Source organism: Mustela nivalis, assembly GCF_964662115.1.
Source record: "Mustela nivalis genome assembly, chromosome: 1".
In the NCBI taxonomy this organism is placed as follows: Eukaryota; Metazoa; Chordata; class Mammalia; order Carnivora; family Mustelidae; genus Mustela; species Mustela nivalis.
The window spans coordinates 66,634,965-66,649,411 of record NC_139020.1 but is presented as its reverse complement, the minus strand read 5'-3'; the positions used below and the strand labels follow the sequence as shown (position 1 = coordinate 66,649,411).

The following is a 14,447-nucleotide window of genomic DNA, read 5'->3' as shown; positions in this document are numbered from 1 at the left end:
TCCCAAGACCCTGGGATCATGACCCAAGCCAAAGGCAGAGGCTTTAACCCACTGAGCCACCCAGTCGCCCCTGCCTAAGGGGTTTTTAAAAAATACAGTGGGAGAGGATATAGTTACCAAGGCACTGAGCACATGACCTGTCCCCGGAAATAGGTCACTACACATAATGATTGTTTCATCTTAGCTGAGGACCAGGACCTGGCCCTCTAGGGACTTGGCAGGTAGCATCTGTGGCCAGTTGGCCATTTACCCCTTATAGCCTCACCCCACTCAGCCCATCCTCTGCTCTGCTCAAGGGCAGCACACAACAGACCAGGTGCAGGTGGGATCCCTCCTGTCAGGCATGGCTTGCTACTGATTGGTAGAGAAGTGGGCCAGCTCACATGCACATGACGTCTTCCTTTGGTTCCTTGCTTTTGGCCTCCATTTTCTGTTGCCTTGGTCCTGAACCTTTAGCTCCTGTGAGAACTTGGGTTTGCAGATTTCTGTTGACATTTCGACTGTATTGCCTTTGTTCCCTGTCCTGGGGTTGGAGAAGAGGGCAGGGAAAGTCATCCGACTTTGAAATCCGCCCAAAGAAAGATCAATGTGCTCTGCCACCAGCACCATAGGTTTGAAAGCAATGGCGCACTATGTACTACATATTCTACACAGTCAGCTTTAGGGACTCACAGATGCATGTGACATGAAAGCGTACTGGAAGAAATTTTGTAACTGAACTTTTGCCTTGCAAGAGACATTTTAGGGTCACCACCCCTCACCCACGCTGTCATTTCCAGTCTGGCCAATGCCCCGTCACACTGACACATGTAGCCACCCAAGGGCACAGCTGTGACATCCTCCTGGAGCACCCTTTGTCCCCCTAACCCTCAGTCTGGCCAACCCTGCACACCCCCAGTCCTTTCAAGCATCCCCTGTCATGACACAGCTGTGATCACCCTCCTGGAGTGTTCCCTGTCCCCCTACCCCCAGGTCTGGCCAGTCCTGCACACCACCAGTCCTCCCGAGTGTCCCCTGTCATGGCACTTGTCAAACAAGGCTATCATTTGTTGTCTCTCGGTCTGTCCATTCTATTCTGAGTGGATCTCTCTCACAGGTGTCTGGCTGGATGACAGGTGGAGGAATGGTTTTGGGATCTTTGGTCCTGGAACAGCAGGCATCCCTCAACAGCCTGATGGGCAGGGGGAGTCTCTGTCTCTCTGTGTGGCCCCAGTCTTGGTAGAACCTAGTGTCAAGGACAAGGGACTTGGGAGTTCTCCCAGATGAAGTTGGGACAGAATGCACACTACTGTATTGTGTTCTCCTTGCACACTGTGGCTACCAAAGAGGAAACACATGCTCACCCTCACAAGTTCACACTTACATCTCCGTTTCTGAGCATCACTACCATGGAAACAACAGTGAATTCCCATTGGGCGGCAGACCTGTAGACGTGCCGTTCAAGGTGTCAGAGGAGGAGGATGGAGATGGCATTGTGGCTAAAAAGATGGCAGTCCTTGCCTCTGAGGGTGAAGAAATTAGATTTGATCCAGACTATGCTACATTCTCCTCAAAGAAGGGACATGATCCTAGGATCTTTGAGACCAGGGATTGGCACAGACTCTTCTGGGAAGTCTTCTGTAAAGATTTTCTGTTAGGTGTTGCAGTCCATGTGGTATCTTGCACTGTGGCTTGAAAGCAGCCACAGACCATCCACATCCATAACTAATGTTCCAGACACACTTGATTGTGAGAATATGGGGGGAAGTCCATTTGGCCCATGGCTGGTAGTTTTCCAAACCCCAGATCTGCAACACGATTGGTGAACACTTTTCTGGTGGCAGAGTAGGAAGACACTGGGTTCTATCCTGCCTGACCCAGGCCTCTGCATATGAAAGGGAAAAAAAAGATGATAGATTGGCCTACAATGAAGGCCTTAGGAATTCCTGCTCCCCCACCATTTCTCTGCAGGCCCCAAGCTTCCCACAACACGTTTGTCTGTGGTTGAATTCTATGTAGGTATTGTTTGGCTGAGTCAGTTCCCATTGCCTGGTGGGTATATCTTGTGGGTTATACACCACATGGATGCTCATTTTGTGTGGCTTCAGGGCAAGTGTGTGTGCTCATGTGTGGGCTTCAGGACGAGTCTGATTGAGCCCTCAGGATTGTTATGGAGCACCTGGCTTCCTGGGCCCTCTGTGGCACTGGACAGGCCTGGCTTAGGCCACTTGTACCATCAATGAAGGAGAAGCCTAGCTTTTTCCATCTTCCTCTACCCTCTGTCAGCATCTGGGTTTCCCACCAACCATGTTTTGCAGACAGGCTCTGAGAGGGTCCACAGCTTGGGGCTCCATTGTCATCACAGAGTCTCGTTATAACCAGTGTCAGAGGTTTCTGTGGCCTTGACATGACCGTTGTTCCCAGATTATGCCCCATGAAGATTCCCAGGAAAGTCTGGGAGTCCAGGAAAGATCAATGGGTGATTGCGGCTCTAGCTAAAGCCACTCTGGGGGATCATGCTAGAGGCCATCTCCCATCTCAGTCTGGCTCTTTTCACTGATTGCCAATATGACCTAGGAGAGTCCCTTCATCAGAGCTTGAGGCTTTTCCTTTTTTTTTTTTTTAAGATTTTATTTATTTATTTGACAGACAGAGATCACAAGTAGGCAGAGAGGCAGGCAGAGGGAGAGAGGAGGAAGCAGGCTCCCTCCCAAGCAGAGGAGGCTCTTCCTCTCTAAAATGAGGAAATATTTTAAGATGAATTGATTCATTCTAGACTAAGGAATGAACTCCTAGGAAGTGCGGGGCAGTTTCCAAGATGGATTCTGTCTCAGGGGTTCTGACTCCCATAGTCCCCGCTCCTATGGAGTTCCCCCAGGGGACACAATGGCTGTTCCATGGATATTCCCAAGGGCAATACTGGACTAGCCAGTCTCTTCAGGGTGTGCACTCATGCCATCTGATGTGGCTGAGGTGCCATGAGCAACTCTGAACCCAAACCAAAGGTTTTGGCTATGCTGCCTTTCTTGCACACAAATAGCAGTGCCTGGGCCAGGCCTTCACTGACTGCAACCACTGAGTCAGTTTAGTGAGGACCTTGCCCAGGACACTAACCCCATGACACTGTGAGGGCACAGCAAAGTCAGGAAATGCGACAAGGAATTCTACATCAGAGTAGATGATGCAAGCTACCATTTCACAGCAAACATGATAAAAAGCATTTAAACCTTTGACAGAGTAGGAAGTAGTTCAAGGTACTCTCTATGATGGCAGTGATGGGAAAAATGAATGATGGGGTCAGGTCAGGGAGGTGAATGGGAGTTCCAAGAAGCAGGCTGGAGTCATCAGGGGTGTCTCATGGAGGAAGGGACCAGGAGGCTTGTCACAGGTTCCAACAGGCCAGCATCAAGGTGTGTGCTCTACCTGACTCAGGACCTCCGGGGCCCTGGGGACATTCTAGCTCCAGAGGATCTACAGAAATGCAAATTGGCCTGAACTGAGCCTTAGTGGTCTGTCTTCTTGATTCCTGGGTGTGGCTCTTTCTCTGCTTCTGGGGACTGTTGATTCTCCTTTGTTTTCCTCTGAGCTGCACTATTTTGCACTATTTTATTGGTGTGGATTCAGTACTGGTAGTTGACACAAATTCTTCCTGAAAAGAAGTGGAATAGAAGTCATCCTTGTTTCCTAAGTAGACCTGAACAGATTCCATAGTCATGTAGACCTTTCCCAGCCCCCTGGGCCTTCATGTGCTCTCCAAGCCCAAGATTTTATTTTATTTTTTATGTTTTAAAAATATTTTATTTGTTTATTTGACAGAGAGAAATCACAAGTAGGCAGAGTGGCAGACAGAGAGAGGGAGAAGCAAGCTCCCCGTTGAGCAGAGAGCCTGATGCGAAGCTTGATCCCAGGACCCTGAGACCACGACCAGAGCTGAAGGCAGAGGCTTTAACCCACTGAGCCACCCAAGCGGCCCTATTTTATTTTCCAAAGATTTTATTTATTTATTTGACAGACAGAGATCACAAGTAGGCAGAGCAGCAGGCAGAGAGAGAGGAGGAAGCAGATTCCCTGCTGAGCAGACAGCCAGAGGCAGGGCTTGATTCCAGGACGCTGGGATCATGACCTGAGCTGAAGGCGAGGCTTTACTTTAACCCACTGAGCCACCAAGGTGCCCCCAAGCTCAAGATTTTAGAAAGCATCTTCTCTTCTTAACAGGTTGAATGAATTAGTTTGCTCTTTAAGAAATACAACAAAGTCCCACTTTTTGTCATCTATACAATGACCTGTAAACATTGAAGGAACAAGGCTTGACAGGATGAAGGAATAATGGGCTTTCCCTTGGTGTTTGGGGCGCTGTTTCCTCACTGCTGCTCCATTGTGGCCACTCTCCAGATAGCATGTGGCCAAATGGGTTCCCATTTACGGGATTCAAGGGAGAATAAGACAGAAGAAGGTTGGGCCCTGGAGTCCTTAGCTCCTAAAAACCATCCTTTAATTTACAAGCAATGTTCTAAATCGAGTACATCTTCACTAGATATTAGGGTTAGGGTCAAGGTCAAGCTACATTCATTAACTATGGAACCTTTTTGTAAAGCAATCTTACCTGCCTAAGGGGTTTTAAAAAATACAGTGGGAGAAGATACAGTCACCAAGGTACTGAGCACATGGCCTGTCCCTAGAAATAGGTCACTACATATAATGATTGTTTCATCTTAGCTGAGGACCAGCAGCTGGTCCTCTAGGGACTTGGCAGGTAGCTTCTGTGGCCAGCAGGCCATCTACCCCCGACAGCCACACCCCACTCAGCCCATCCTCCACTCTGCTCAAGGGCAATAAACAGACAGGCCAGGTACAGGTGGGACTCCCTCCTATTAGGCTTGCTTCCGATCGGTAGAGAAGTGGGCCAGCTCACAGGCATATGACACGTTGCCTTGGTTCCTTTTTATCAGCCTCCCCTTTCTGCCACCCTGGTCCTGAACCTTTAGCTCCTGTGAGATCTTGGGTTTGCAGATTTCTGTTGATCTTGCAAAGTGTTGATCTGTGTTGCCTTTGTTCCTTATCCTGGGGTCAGAGAGGAAGGTGGGAAAAGTCATCCTACTCTGAAAGCCGGCAAAAGAAAGATCAAGTGTGCTCCATGCCCGGCACCTCAGGTTTGAAAGCAAGAGCCAACTACATACTTCATGTTCTACACAATCAGCTTTAAGGACTCATGGACACATGTAACATGAAATTGCATTGAAAGAAATCTTGTTACCGAACTGTTGACTTGCAGAAGACAGTTTAGGGACACTGCCCCTCACCCACGCTGTCATTTCCAGTCTGGCCAATGCCCAGTCACACTGACCTGTGTAGCCACCCAAGGGCACAGCTGTGACATCCTCCTGGAGCACCCCTGGTCTCCCTGCCCCCAGGTCTTGCCAACCCTGCATTCCAAATAGTGACACAGCTATGATCACCCTCCTGGAGCATTCCCTGTCCCCCTACCCCTGGGTCTGTCCAACCCTGCACACCCCAAGAACTCCTGAGTGTCCCATGTCATGACTCCTGTCACACATGGCTGTCATTTGTTGTCTCTCAGGCTGTCTTTTTTCCTTGAAGTAGATCTCACAGATACCTGGCTGGATGGCAGGTAGATGAATGGCTTTGGGATCTTTTCGTCCTGGAATAGCAGGCATCCTTCAAAAGCCCAATGGGCAGGGAGAGTCTCTGTCCCTCTGTGTGCCCTCAGCCTTGGTGGAACCTAGTGTCAAGGACAAGGGACTTGGGAGTCCTCCCAGATGAAGCTTGTTCTATGAAGGTGGCTTCCTTCTGAGATCATTATTCAACCACATTGCGTGGCATTCCTGTGGAGCAGAATGCAAGCTGCTGTATTGTATTCTCCTTGCACACTGTGGCTACCAAAGAGGAAACACACGCTCACCCTCACAAGTTCAGTTACACCTCCGTTTCTGAGCATCACTACCATGGAAATGACAGTGAATTCCCATTGGGCGGCAGACCTGTAGACATGCCATTCAAGGTGTCAGTAGAGGAGGATGGAGATGGTGTTGTGGCTAAAAGGATGGCATCCCTTGCCTCTGGGGGTGAAGAAATTAGATTTGACCCAGAAGGTGCTATGTTCTCCTCAAAGAAGGGACATAATCCTAGGATCTTTGAGACCAGGGATCGGCACAGACTTTTCTGTAATGTCTTCTGTAAAAATTTTCAGTTAGGTGTTGCTGTCCATGTGGTGACTCCACTCTTGCATTGGGGCTTGAAAGCAGCCACAGACCATCCATAACTAGTGTTCCAGACACACTTGATTGCAAGAATATGGGGGTGGGGGAGGTCCAATTGGCCCATGGGTCGTAGTTTCTGACACCCCAGATCTGCAACATTTTGGATGATGGGGGAGAGAGCTCTTTCTTTCCAGTGGTAGAGTGGGAAGACACTGGGATCTATCCTTCTTGACCCCAGCCCCTGTACTTGAATGGAAAGAAAGATGATAGTGAGATTGGCCAAAAGTTAATGCCTCAGGAATTCCCTCCTTCTCCCCCCATTTCTCAGTCAGCCTCGAGCTTCCCCCAACACGTTTGTCTGGTTGAATTCAACGTAGGTATTGTTTGGTTGAGTCAGTCATCACTGCCTTGTGGGTAGATCTGGAGGGTTATATACCATACTGATGGGCATCTTATTCAGGCCAAGACCATGAGCACACTTAAGGTTCTTCTGAGTTAGTGGAGGATCTCTCATTTGTGGGCTTCAGGACAAGTCTGATTGAACCCTCAGTAATGTTATGGGTCACCTGGCTTCCTGGGTCCTCTGTGGCACTGCCATGGGCCTGGCCTAGGCAATAAAAAACCTAGCTTTTACCATCTTCCTCTGCCCTCTGTCAGTATCTGGGTTTCCTACTAACTGTGTCTTTGCAGACAAACTCTGAGATGGCCTACGGCTTGGGACTCCATTGACATCCCAGAGTCTCATTATACCCAGTGACAAAGGTTTCTATGGCCCTGGCATGACTGTTGTTCCTAGAATATGCCCCATGAAGAGTCCCATGAGAGTCTGGCAGTATAGGAAAGATCTGCGGGTACTGAGGTGGGATCGCCAGGGAGGTTAATGGAGGGCTGTGTTCACATGGGGCATCAGGTTCTGGGTTTGTGGCCAGGGGGGCTGCCAACGTTCGTGGTGGCCTCAGGGGAGCATGCAGTTTCTCGTGTTCTGAGAGTTCTGTGCACAAAGGGCACTGTTTCCTCCTGGGGTCAGGTGGACTCCTGGGGTGTGACTTAGAGGTCCCCAATCTAGGGGGCTTCAGGGCCAGGAATCTGGGGACAGAAACCTGAGAACCCAACTCAGGGTTGTGTTTCAGGCCAAGGGGTATGGGGGGCTCACCTGCTGGTGCTGAGGTAGGCTCCCCGGGGGTCTGAGGAGAGCAAGGTTTGGTAGGTGTTTGGAGGAGATTCGGGCCACGTGTGCACCCAGTGTTTAGAGCACTCTCTTGCAGGCTTCAGTCCATGACAAAATGGAACCCAGGGCTAGGCCCAGGTGGCTCCCACGAAGGCGCCCCGCTGCCGGGAGCAAGTTCTCCTGGGGATTCCAGTGAATTCTCATGAGTTTTCTGCCCAAATCAACATCAATTTGGCAGAAAGCTCATGAGAATTGTCTGGTGTTAGGTGGTGACTTGGGCTGGGCACCTGCCTGGTGTTGGGAGTACTTTCTTGTTAGGTGCATCTTGTGGCCATGTGGTCCACGAGCCGGAGCCATACAACTCCCCCGAGGGCCTCCCCCGAGGGCCCCCATGGAGGCAAGCTCCCTGGGGTCTGTGATATGGGAGGGGGTGTGATATTCAAGGGGGTTGCTGTAGGTCGGGGTGGCCTGAGGGGGGCACGTAGGTTTCTCTGGGTATGAGGGTTTTGCGCAGCTCCAATGGTATGTTGCCCCCTGGGTGGCAGGCCGAGTCCTGTGGTATGGCTCAGGGGACCCCAATCCAGAGGGTTTGTGGGATAGGCCCCTGGGGACAGAAGCCTGAAAACCTAACCTAGGGTTCAGGTTAGGGGCTAGGGGCTTGTCAGATCTGATCTGCCAGTACTAAGACTGGCATCCCAGGGGGCCGAGTAGAGGGAGGTTTTGGCCATGTGTGCACCTGGCCCTTAGAACGTTTCCTCACAGAGTTCGGGCTGTGACCACTCAGGACCTCGGGCCAGGCCCTGTTGGCTCTCCTGAAGGTCCGCACAGCCGAAAAGGAGTTTGCTAGGGGTTTCTGGCCAATTCTCCTGAGCTTTCTGCCCAAATCAATATTGATTTCAGCAGAAAGCTGGTGAGAATTGGCCAGTGTTGTGCAGTGAATTTCTTGCCTGATGCTGGGTGAGTCAGGTTATCCCACAGGTTTTCCATTTCCTCCTTAGTAAATTGCTGGCAAGGAATGTTCTGCTTAAAGCAGAATCCTCCTGCACCGTCAGTGGGCATGTGGGTTGTTGCAGTCACTCTGCAAAAGAGTATGGTGATTCCTCCAAAAGCTAAAAACTGGACAACCCTAGGATCCAGCAATCGAACTCCTAGGTATTTACCCAAAGGACTAAAAAATGCATGTTCAGTGGGGTAAAAGCATCGTGGTATTTAAAGCAGCAATATCAACAATAGCAAAACTAGGGAGGGAGTCCCAATGTCTATTCACTGAAAAATGGAGAAAGAAGATGTGGGAGATACATATCTATATCATCTATATCTATATCTATATCTATATCTATACACAATGCAATAGGAGCCAGCTTCAGAAAGAATGAAATCTTACCATCTGCAAGGATCTGGATGGATCTAGAGTGGATTCAGCTAAGCAAATCAGTAAGAAAAAACCAGTACCCAATGACTTGAGTCCTGTGGAATTTTCAGAAAGAAAACAGAGGAATATAATGGGGGGAGAAAGAGAGGCCAATGAGGAAACAGACTCCACCTTAGAGCACAAACTGAGGGTTGCTAGCAGGCAGGGGTGTGTGTGTGGGGGGAGGGTTAAATGGGTGATGGCTATTAGGGAGGGCACTTGCTGTGATGAGGTGTTCTATGCAGGTGAGGAATTGCGAAATCCTACCCTTGAAGCAAAGGAAGTAACACTGCATGGAAACCAATTGGAACTGAAGTCAATGAAGAAAAGAAGACCATGTTCTGCTTTTATGAAGAGTGAGGTACAAATGGAGTGATTTTCACTGTCCTATTCTGTGGAGGATCATTTTCAAACACACTGTGGTAGGATACGCTAGATTCTTATTGCATAATGGGTCCTCAGAAGGCTGCCATCAAAGATTGAGATCTCAGAGCATGTCCATTTTCTACTGATATGTTACTTCCAGTTTGCCCAGGTACAAAGGTAAGCGAAGAGAAATAGGACAGAAGAGGAAAGGAGGTGTTAAGCATTGGGGAGGTAGTCTTTTCCCTTTCTCCTGAAAGCCTTGGGCCAGTGTAATTTTAGAAGAAGGAGGGGGGATCCCAGAGCTTTGTGGCAGATGGGAGTTCTAGGTCTGCCTAGAGCAGACGGGTCTCTGAGGTGAGCTGAGCTAAGGGCATAGCACACCCTGTCTGCCAGTGCTGAGGCAGGTTCCCTGGGGTGCTGAGTTGAGGGCAGGGTCAGACAGCATGTCAGACTGTGGGTTTGTAGCTGGGGGGGCTGCAGAAGGTGGGGGTATCCTCAGGGGGGCATGCAGGTTTCTCCAGCTCTGAAGGGTTCGGCACAGCTCCAAATGGCACAATTTCCATCTGGGTGGCAAGCAAACTCCTGGGGTTTGGCTCCAGGGTCCTGAATCAGGATGTCTTGGGGGACACACCCCTGTGGACAGAAGCCTGAAAACCCAATCTAGGGTTCGGGATAGGGCCTAGGGTCATGGCAGGCCCGATCTGCCAGTGCTGAGAATGAAACCCCAGGTGTCTGAGTATAGAGTGGGTTTGACCAACATTCAGTGGTGATGGGAGTACACCTGACTTTTAGAGCGCTTTGTTGCAGGCTTCCGGCAACACCACGTCAGACCCCAGGCCCGACTCAGGCGGCTCCCCTGAAGGCCCCCACTGCTGGAATAGAGTTCGCCGGGGCTTTCCAGCCAATTCTCAGGAGCTTTCTGCCCCAATCGACATCGATTGGGGCAGAAAGCTCCTGAGAATTGGCCAGTGCTGGGCAGTGATTCGGCCAGCCTGTACTGGGAGTGTTTTTTTTTTTTTTCTTTCTAGATGTATGTTGTGGCCCTTTGAGAATGCGAACTGGGCCCATGCTGCTCCCTGAGGGACCCCTCAGAGGACAGCTCCCATGGCACAGTTAAGGTAGGGTGTGAGCAATAGCATCAGGCTCCAGCGTTTTTCGACAGAAGGGTCACCAAAGGTGAGGGTAGTCTGAGGTGGGCATACAGGTTTCTCCTGCTCTGAGTGTTTCCCACAACTTCCAAAGGAACGGTTTTTTCCTGGCAGGCAGAGTCCTGCGTTATGGCTCAGAGGTCCCCAAACTGTAGGCCCTGAGTGCCAGGCCAGGCCTCTGGGGATGGAAGCCTGAGAACCCAACCCAGGGTTAGAGTTTGGGCTTAGGGACATGGCAGGCCCCAACGGCCAGTGCTGAGGTGGGCTCCCACGGGGGGACTGAGTAGAGGGCAGGTGTGGCCAGCATTCGGATGCCACCCAGGCAGTGCATGGACCTGGTGTTTTGAGTGCTTTCTTGCAGGCTTTAGGTGATACTATGCAGGACCCTGGGCAGGCCCAGGCTGCTTCCCTGAAGGCCCTGACACTGGAAGTGAGTTTGCTAGGGCTTTCTGACCAACTCTCAGGAGGTTTCTGCCCAAATCAACATCCATTTGGGCAGAAACTCGTGAGAATTAGCCAACGCCGGGCCGTGATTCAGGCGATGCTCTTGCGCTGCGCTGGGAGTACTTTCTCACTAGGAGTGTGTTGGGTCTGTGTGAACCTGTGAGCCAGGCCCACGCAGCTCCTTGAGGGGCCCTGCAGAAGAAAGCTCCCTGGCGGGGGGGCGGGGGGTGGGGTAGGGGGTATGAGGGAGGGGGTGCGCATTAGCGTCAGGCTCCAGCTTTTTTTGGCAGAAGGGAGCGTGGAAGGAGAGGGTTGCCTGAGGTGGGCAATGTAGGTTTGTTTCTCCCCTCTTACTGTTTCCCGCAGCTCCCAACTGCACGGTTTTCTCCTGGGTGGCAGGCAGAGTCCTGTGGTATGGCTCAGGGGTCCCCAATCTGAAGGGTTTGAGGGACCAGACCGCTGGGGATGGAAGCCTGAGAAACCAACTCAGGGTTAGGGTATGGGCCTAGGGGCATGGCAGGCCCCACCTGCCAGTGCTGGTGCGGGTCCCTGGGGGGGGGGCTGAGTAGAATGGGTTTGGCCTGCATTCTAAGGGGGCTGGGGTGGCACGTGCACCCACCCTTTAGAGCTCTTTCCTCTAGGCTTTGGGTGACACCATGCTTTACACAGGGCAGGGCCCAGGTAGCTCCCCAGAAGGCCCCCTCCACCGGAAGCCATTTTGCGAGGGCTTTCCGGCCAATTCTCACGAGCTTTCCGCCCAAATCAATGTTGATTTGGGCAGAAAGCTCGTGAGAATTGGCCAGCATTGGGCTGCGATTTAGGCTGTACGTCAGCCCCATGCTGAGAGTGCTTTCTTGCTAGGTGTGTGTTGCGACCATGCTAGACCACAAGTTGGGCCCACATGGCTCACAGAGGCCCTCTTCAGAGTTGAGTCCTGGGGGATGGGGGGATGGGCAGAGTTGAGTTAGGGTGTTGGACTTTGCCTTGGGCTCCGGCCTTTTTCAGCAGAAGCAGGCGCCAAAGGTGAGGGTGGCCTGAGGTGGTCATGCAGGTTTCTCCCGCTAGGAGTGTTTCATGCAGTTCCCAAGGGCACAGTTTCCTCCTGGATGCCACACAGAGTCCTGCAGTATGGCTCAGGGGTCCCTAATCTGGGGGGCTTGGGAGCCAGGCCTGAAAACCCAAACCAGGGTTAGGGTTAGGGCCTATGGGCGTTACAGGCCTGATATGCCAGTGCTGACACAGGCTCTCCTCATGGATGAGTTGAGGGCATGTCTCTGGCAGTGTGGTAGAATCCAACTTTATGGACGTGGGGTGGCCAATGGTGGGAGTGGCTTTAGGGGGGCATGCAGGTTTCTCCCCCTCTGAGGGTTTGGCGCAGTGCCAAGAGTCACGGGTTCCTGCCTTGTGGTGGGCAGAGTCCTGGGGTATCACTCAGGGTTCCTTAATCCAGGGGGCTTGGGTGCAAGGCCTCTTGGGATGGAAGGCTGAAAACCAAACTAGGGTTATGGTTAGGGCTTAGGGACATGGCAGGCCCGATCTGCTGGTGCTGAGGTGGACTCCCCTCAGGACTGAGTTGAGGGCATGCATCCAGCAGCGCAGCGGAATACGGCTTTATGGCTGGGGGGCCGCCAATCATGGGGGTGGCCTTAGGGGGGCATGCAGATTTCTCCCCCTCTGAGGGTTCAGCACAGCTCCAAATGGCATGGAGTCATACCGCGTGGCTGGCAGAGTCCTGGAGTATTGCTCAGGGGTCCTTAATCTGGGGGGGCTTGGGAGCTAGGGAAGCCTTCTGGGAGTTAGGGCCTAGGGCCATTACAGGCCTGATCTGTCAGCACTGAGGCAGGCTCCCTTCAGGGCTGAGTTGGCATCTGGCGCCAAGGCAGAATCCGGCTTTATGGTCAGGGGGCTGCCAATGGTGGGGGTGGCTTTAGGGGGTCATGCAGTTTTCTCCCCTTCTGAGGGTTTGGTGCAGCTCCAGACCACAAGATTTCCTCTGCATGGTGGGTGGAGTCATGAATTGTCACTCAGAGGTCCTTAAACCTGGGGCTTGGGGGCCAGGCCTCTTGGAATGGAAGCCTAAAAACCCAATCTAGGGTTAGGGTTAGGGTTAGGGACTAGGGACATGGCAGGCCTGATCAGCCGGTGGTGAGGCAGGCTATCCAATGGGCTGAGTTGAGGGCGGGCATCAGGTGGTGTGTCGGAGTCCGGGTTTGGGTCTAGTGGGGGTGCAGATGCTGGGGGTGGCCTGAGGGGGCATGCAGGTTACTCTGGCTCTGAGGGTTCTGTGCATCTCCAAAGAGCACCATTGTGCCCTAAGCAGCTGGTGGAGTGCCGGCACGAGTCTCAGGCATCCCCAATCCGGTGGGTTTGGGAGCCAGCCCTCTGGGCACGGAAGCCTGTACACCCCACCTATGGTTAGGATTAGGGCCTAGGGGCATGGCAGGCCTGATCTGCTGGTGCTGAGGCAGGTCCCCTCAGGGTGAATTGAGGTCATGCATCCGGCATCATGATAGAATGCGACTTTATATGGCTGGGGGCCGCCAATTGTGGGGTGTAGCTTTAGGGTGGCATGCAGGTTTCTACCCTTCTGAGGGTTTGGCGCAGCTCCAGGTGCATGGTTTCCTACTGCGTGGCTGGCGGAGTCCTGGAGTGTCACACAGTGGTTGTTAATCCGGGAGGCTTGGGAGCCAGGCCCCTCAGACTGGAAGCCTGAAAACAAACAAAAAAAAAGGGTTATGATTAGTGCCTAGGGGCATTACTGGCCCAATCTGATGGTGCTGAAGCAGGCTCCCATCATGGCTGAGTTGAGGGCATGCATCTGGCGGTGCGGCGGAATCCGACTTTATGGCCGGGGGCCGGGAGCCACTGATGGTGCTGGTGATCTTGGTGGGCATGTAAGTTTCTCCTGCTCTGAGGGTTTTGCGCATCTTCAAATGGCACAGTTTCCTCCTGGGTGGCAGGCGGACTCCTGGATTGTGGCCCAGAGGTCCCCAATCTGGAGGGAAGTGCCAGTTTGGCTTTAGATCTGTGGAGGGATTGTGAGCTGCATTGAGTCTGTGGAAGGCCTGGTAGTGCCCATTCGCACCACTGGAGGGAGTGGTGAGCGGTGGTGGGAGAGACCCTGGAAGGCGTGGCAATGCTGCTTGCCACCACGGGAGGCAGTGGCGAGCTGCAGTGGGAAAGACGCTGGAAGAGGAGTCCGTGCATCCTGTTGGCACTGAGGGTAGTGGTGAAGTGCTGGTTGAGAGACCCTGAAAGGTGAGGCACTGCAGCTTGTTTCTACAGGAGGAACTGGTGAGCTGTCTAGTGTCTGTTTCTCCAGGCTCAAGAGTGGTGGGAACAACCTCTGGAGCTATCCCCCTCTCAGCATTGTGCCCCCTGTCCCCAGGTTAGGTGATAATGGACTGTCAGGACGGTGCAGATGGGGCCTCCTGGTGGGGGGTCTGGAGCCAGGGGGAACCAAACCTGACTCATGGTGCATTTGGAACTGAGGAGTTGAGTGTTTGTTTGAAGAGTATATTTGCTGCTCCAAAAAAGGAGAAGGGTACCTGTCGGCTTTAGAAGGAAGTTAATTACCACTTAAGAACCAAGCATGTGTCTCTCCTTCTCCCAGGAATTGGAGCAGGTGTGCAGGCTTTAGGTGGGAGGTGCCTGCTTATCCCCACCTGACAACCCTTCTTCGCTCTGGCTCCATGAGACCTAAAGTTTGGAAA

General features: G+C 52.3%; 1 protein-coding gene across 6 annotated transcripts in view; it reads right to left on the bottom strand.

The window, feature by feature from the left end:
• Window positions 1–13,238: 13,238 nt before the first annotated feature.
• LOC309853795 (uncharacterized protein) overlaps window positions 13,239–14,447 on the bottom strand; it is a 36,486-nt gene continuing 35,277 nt past the window's right edge. For 3 of the 6 annotated variants that reach the window (XR_014305945.1, XR_014305946.1, XM_082712293.1), the window contains 2 exons: window positions 14,311–14,433; window positions 13,239–13,443 (listed from right to left, as the gene is read on the bottom strand). Coding sequence is in view for 2 of the 6 variants with exons in the window: in XM_082712293.1 (XP_082568419.1) it covers window positions 13,431–13,443; window positions 14,311–14,433 (136 nt within the window). In the remaining 4 variants the exon portion in view is untranslated. The remainder of the gene's footprint in view (window positions 13,444–14,310; window positions 14,434–14,447) is intronic. The other 3 variants (XR_014305941.1, XR_014305942.1, XM_082712294.1) reach the window with 1 other exon arrangement.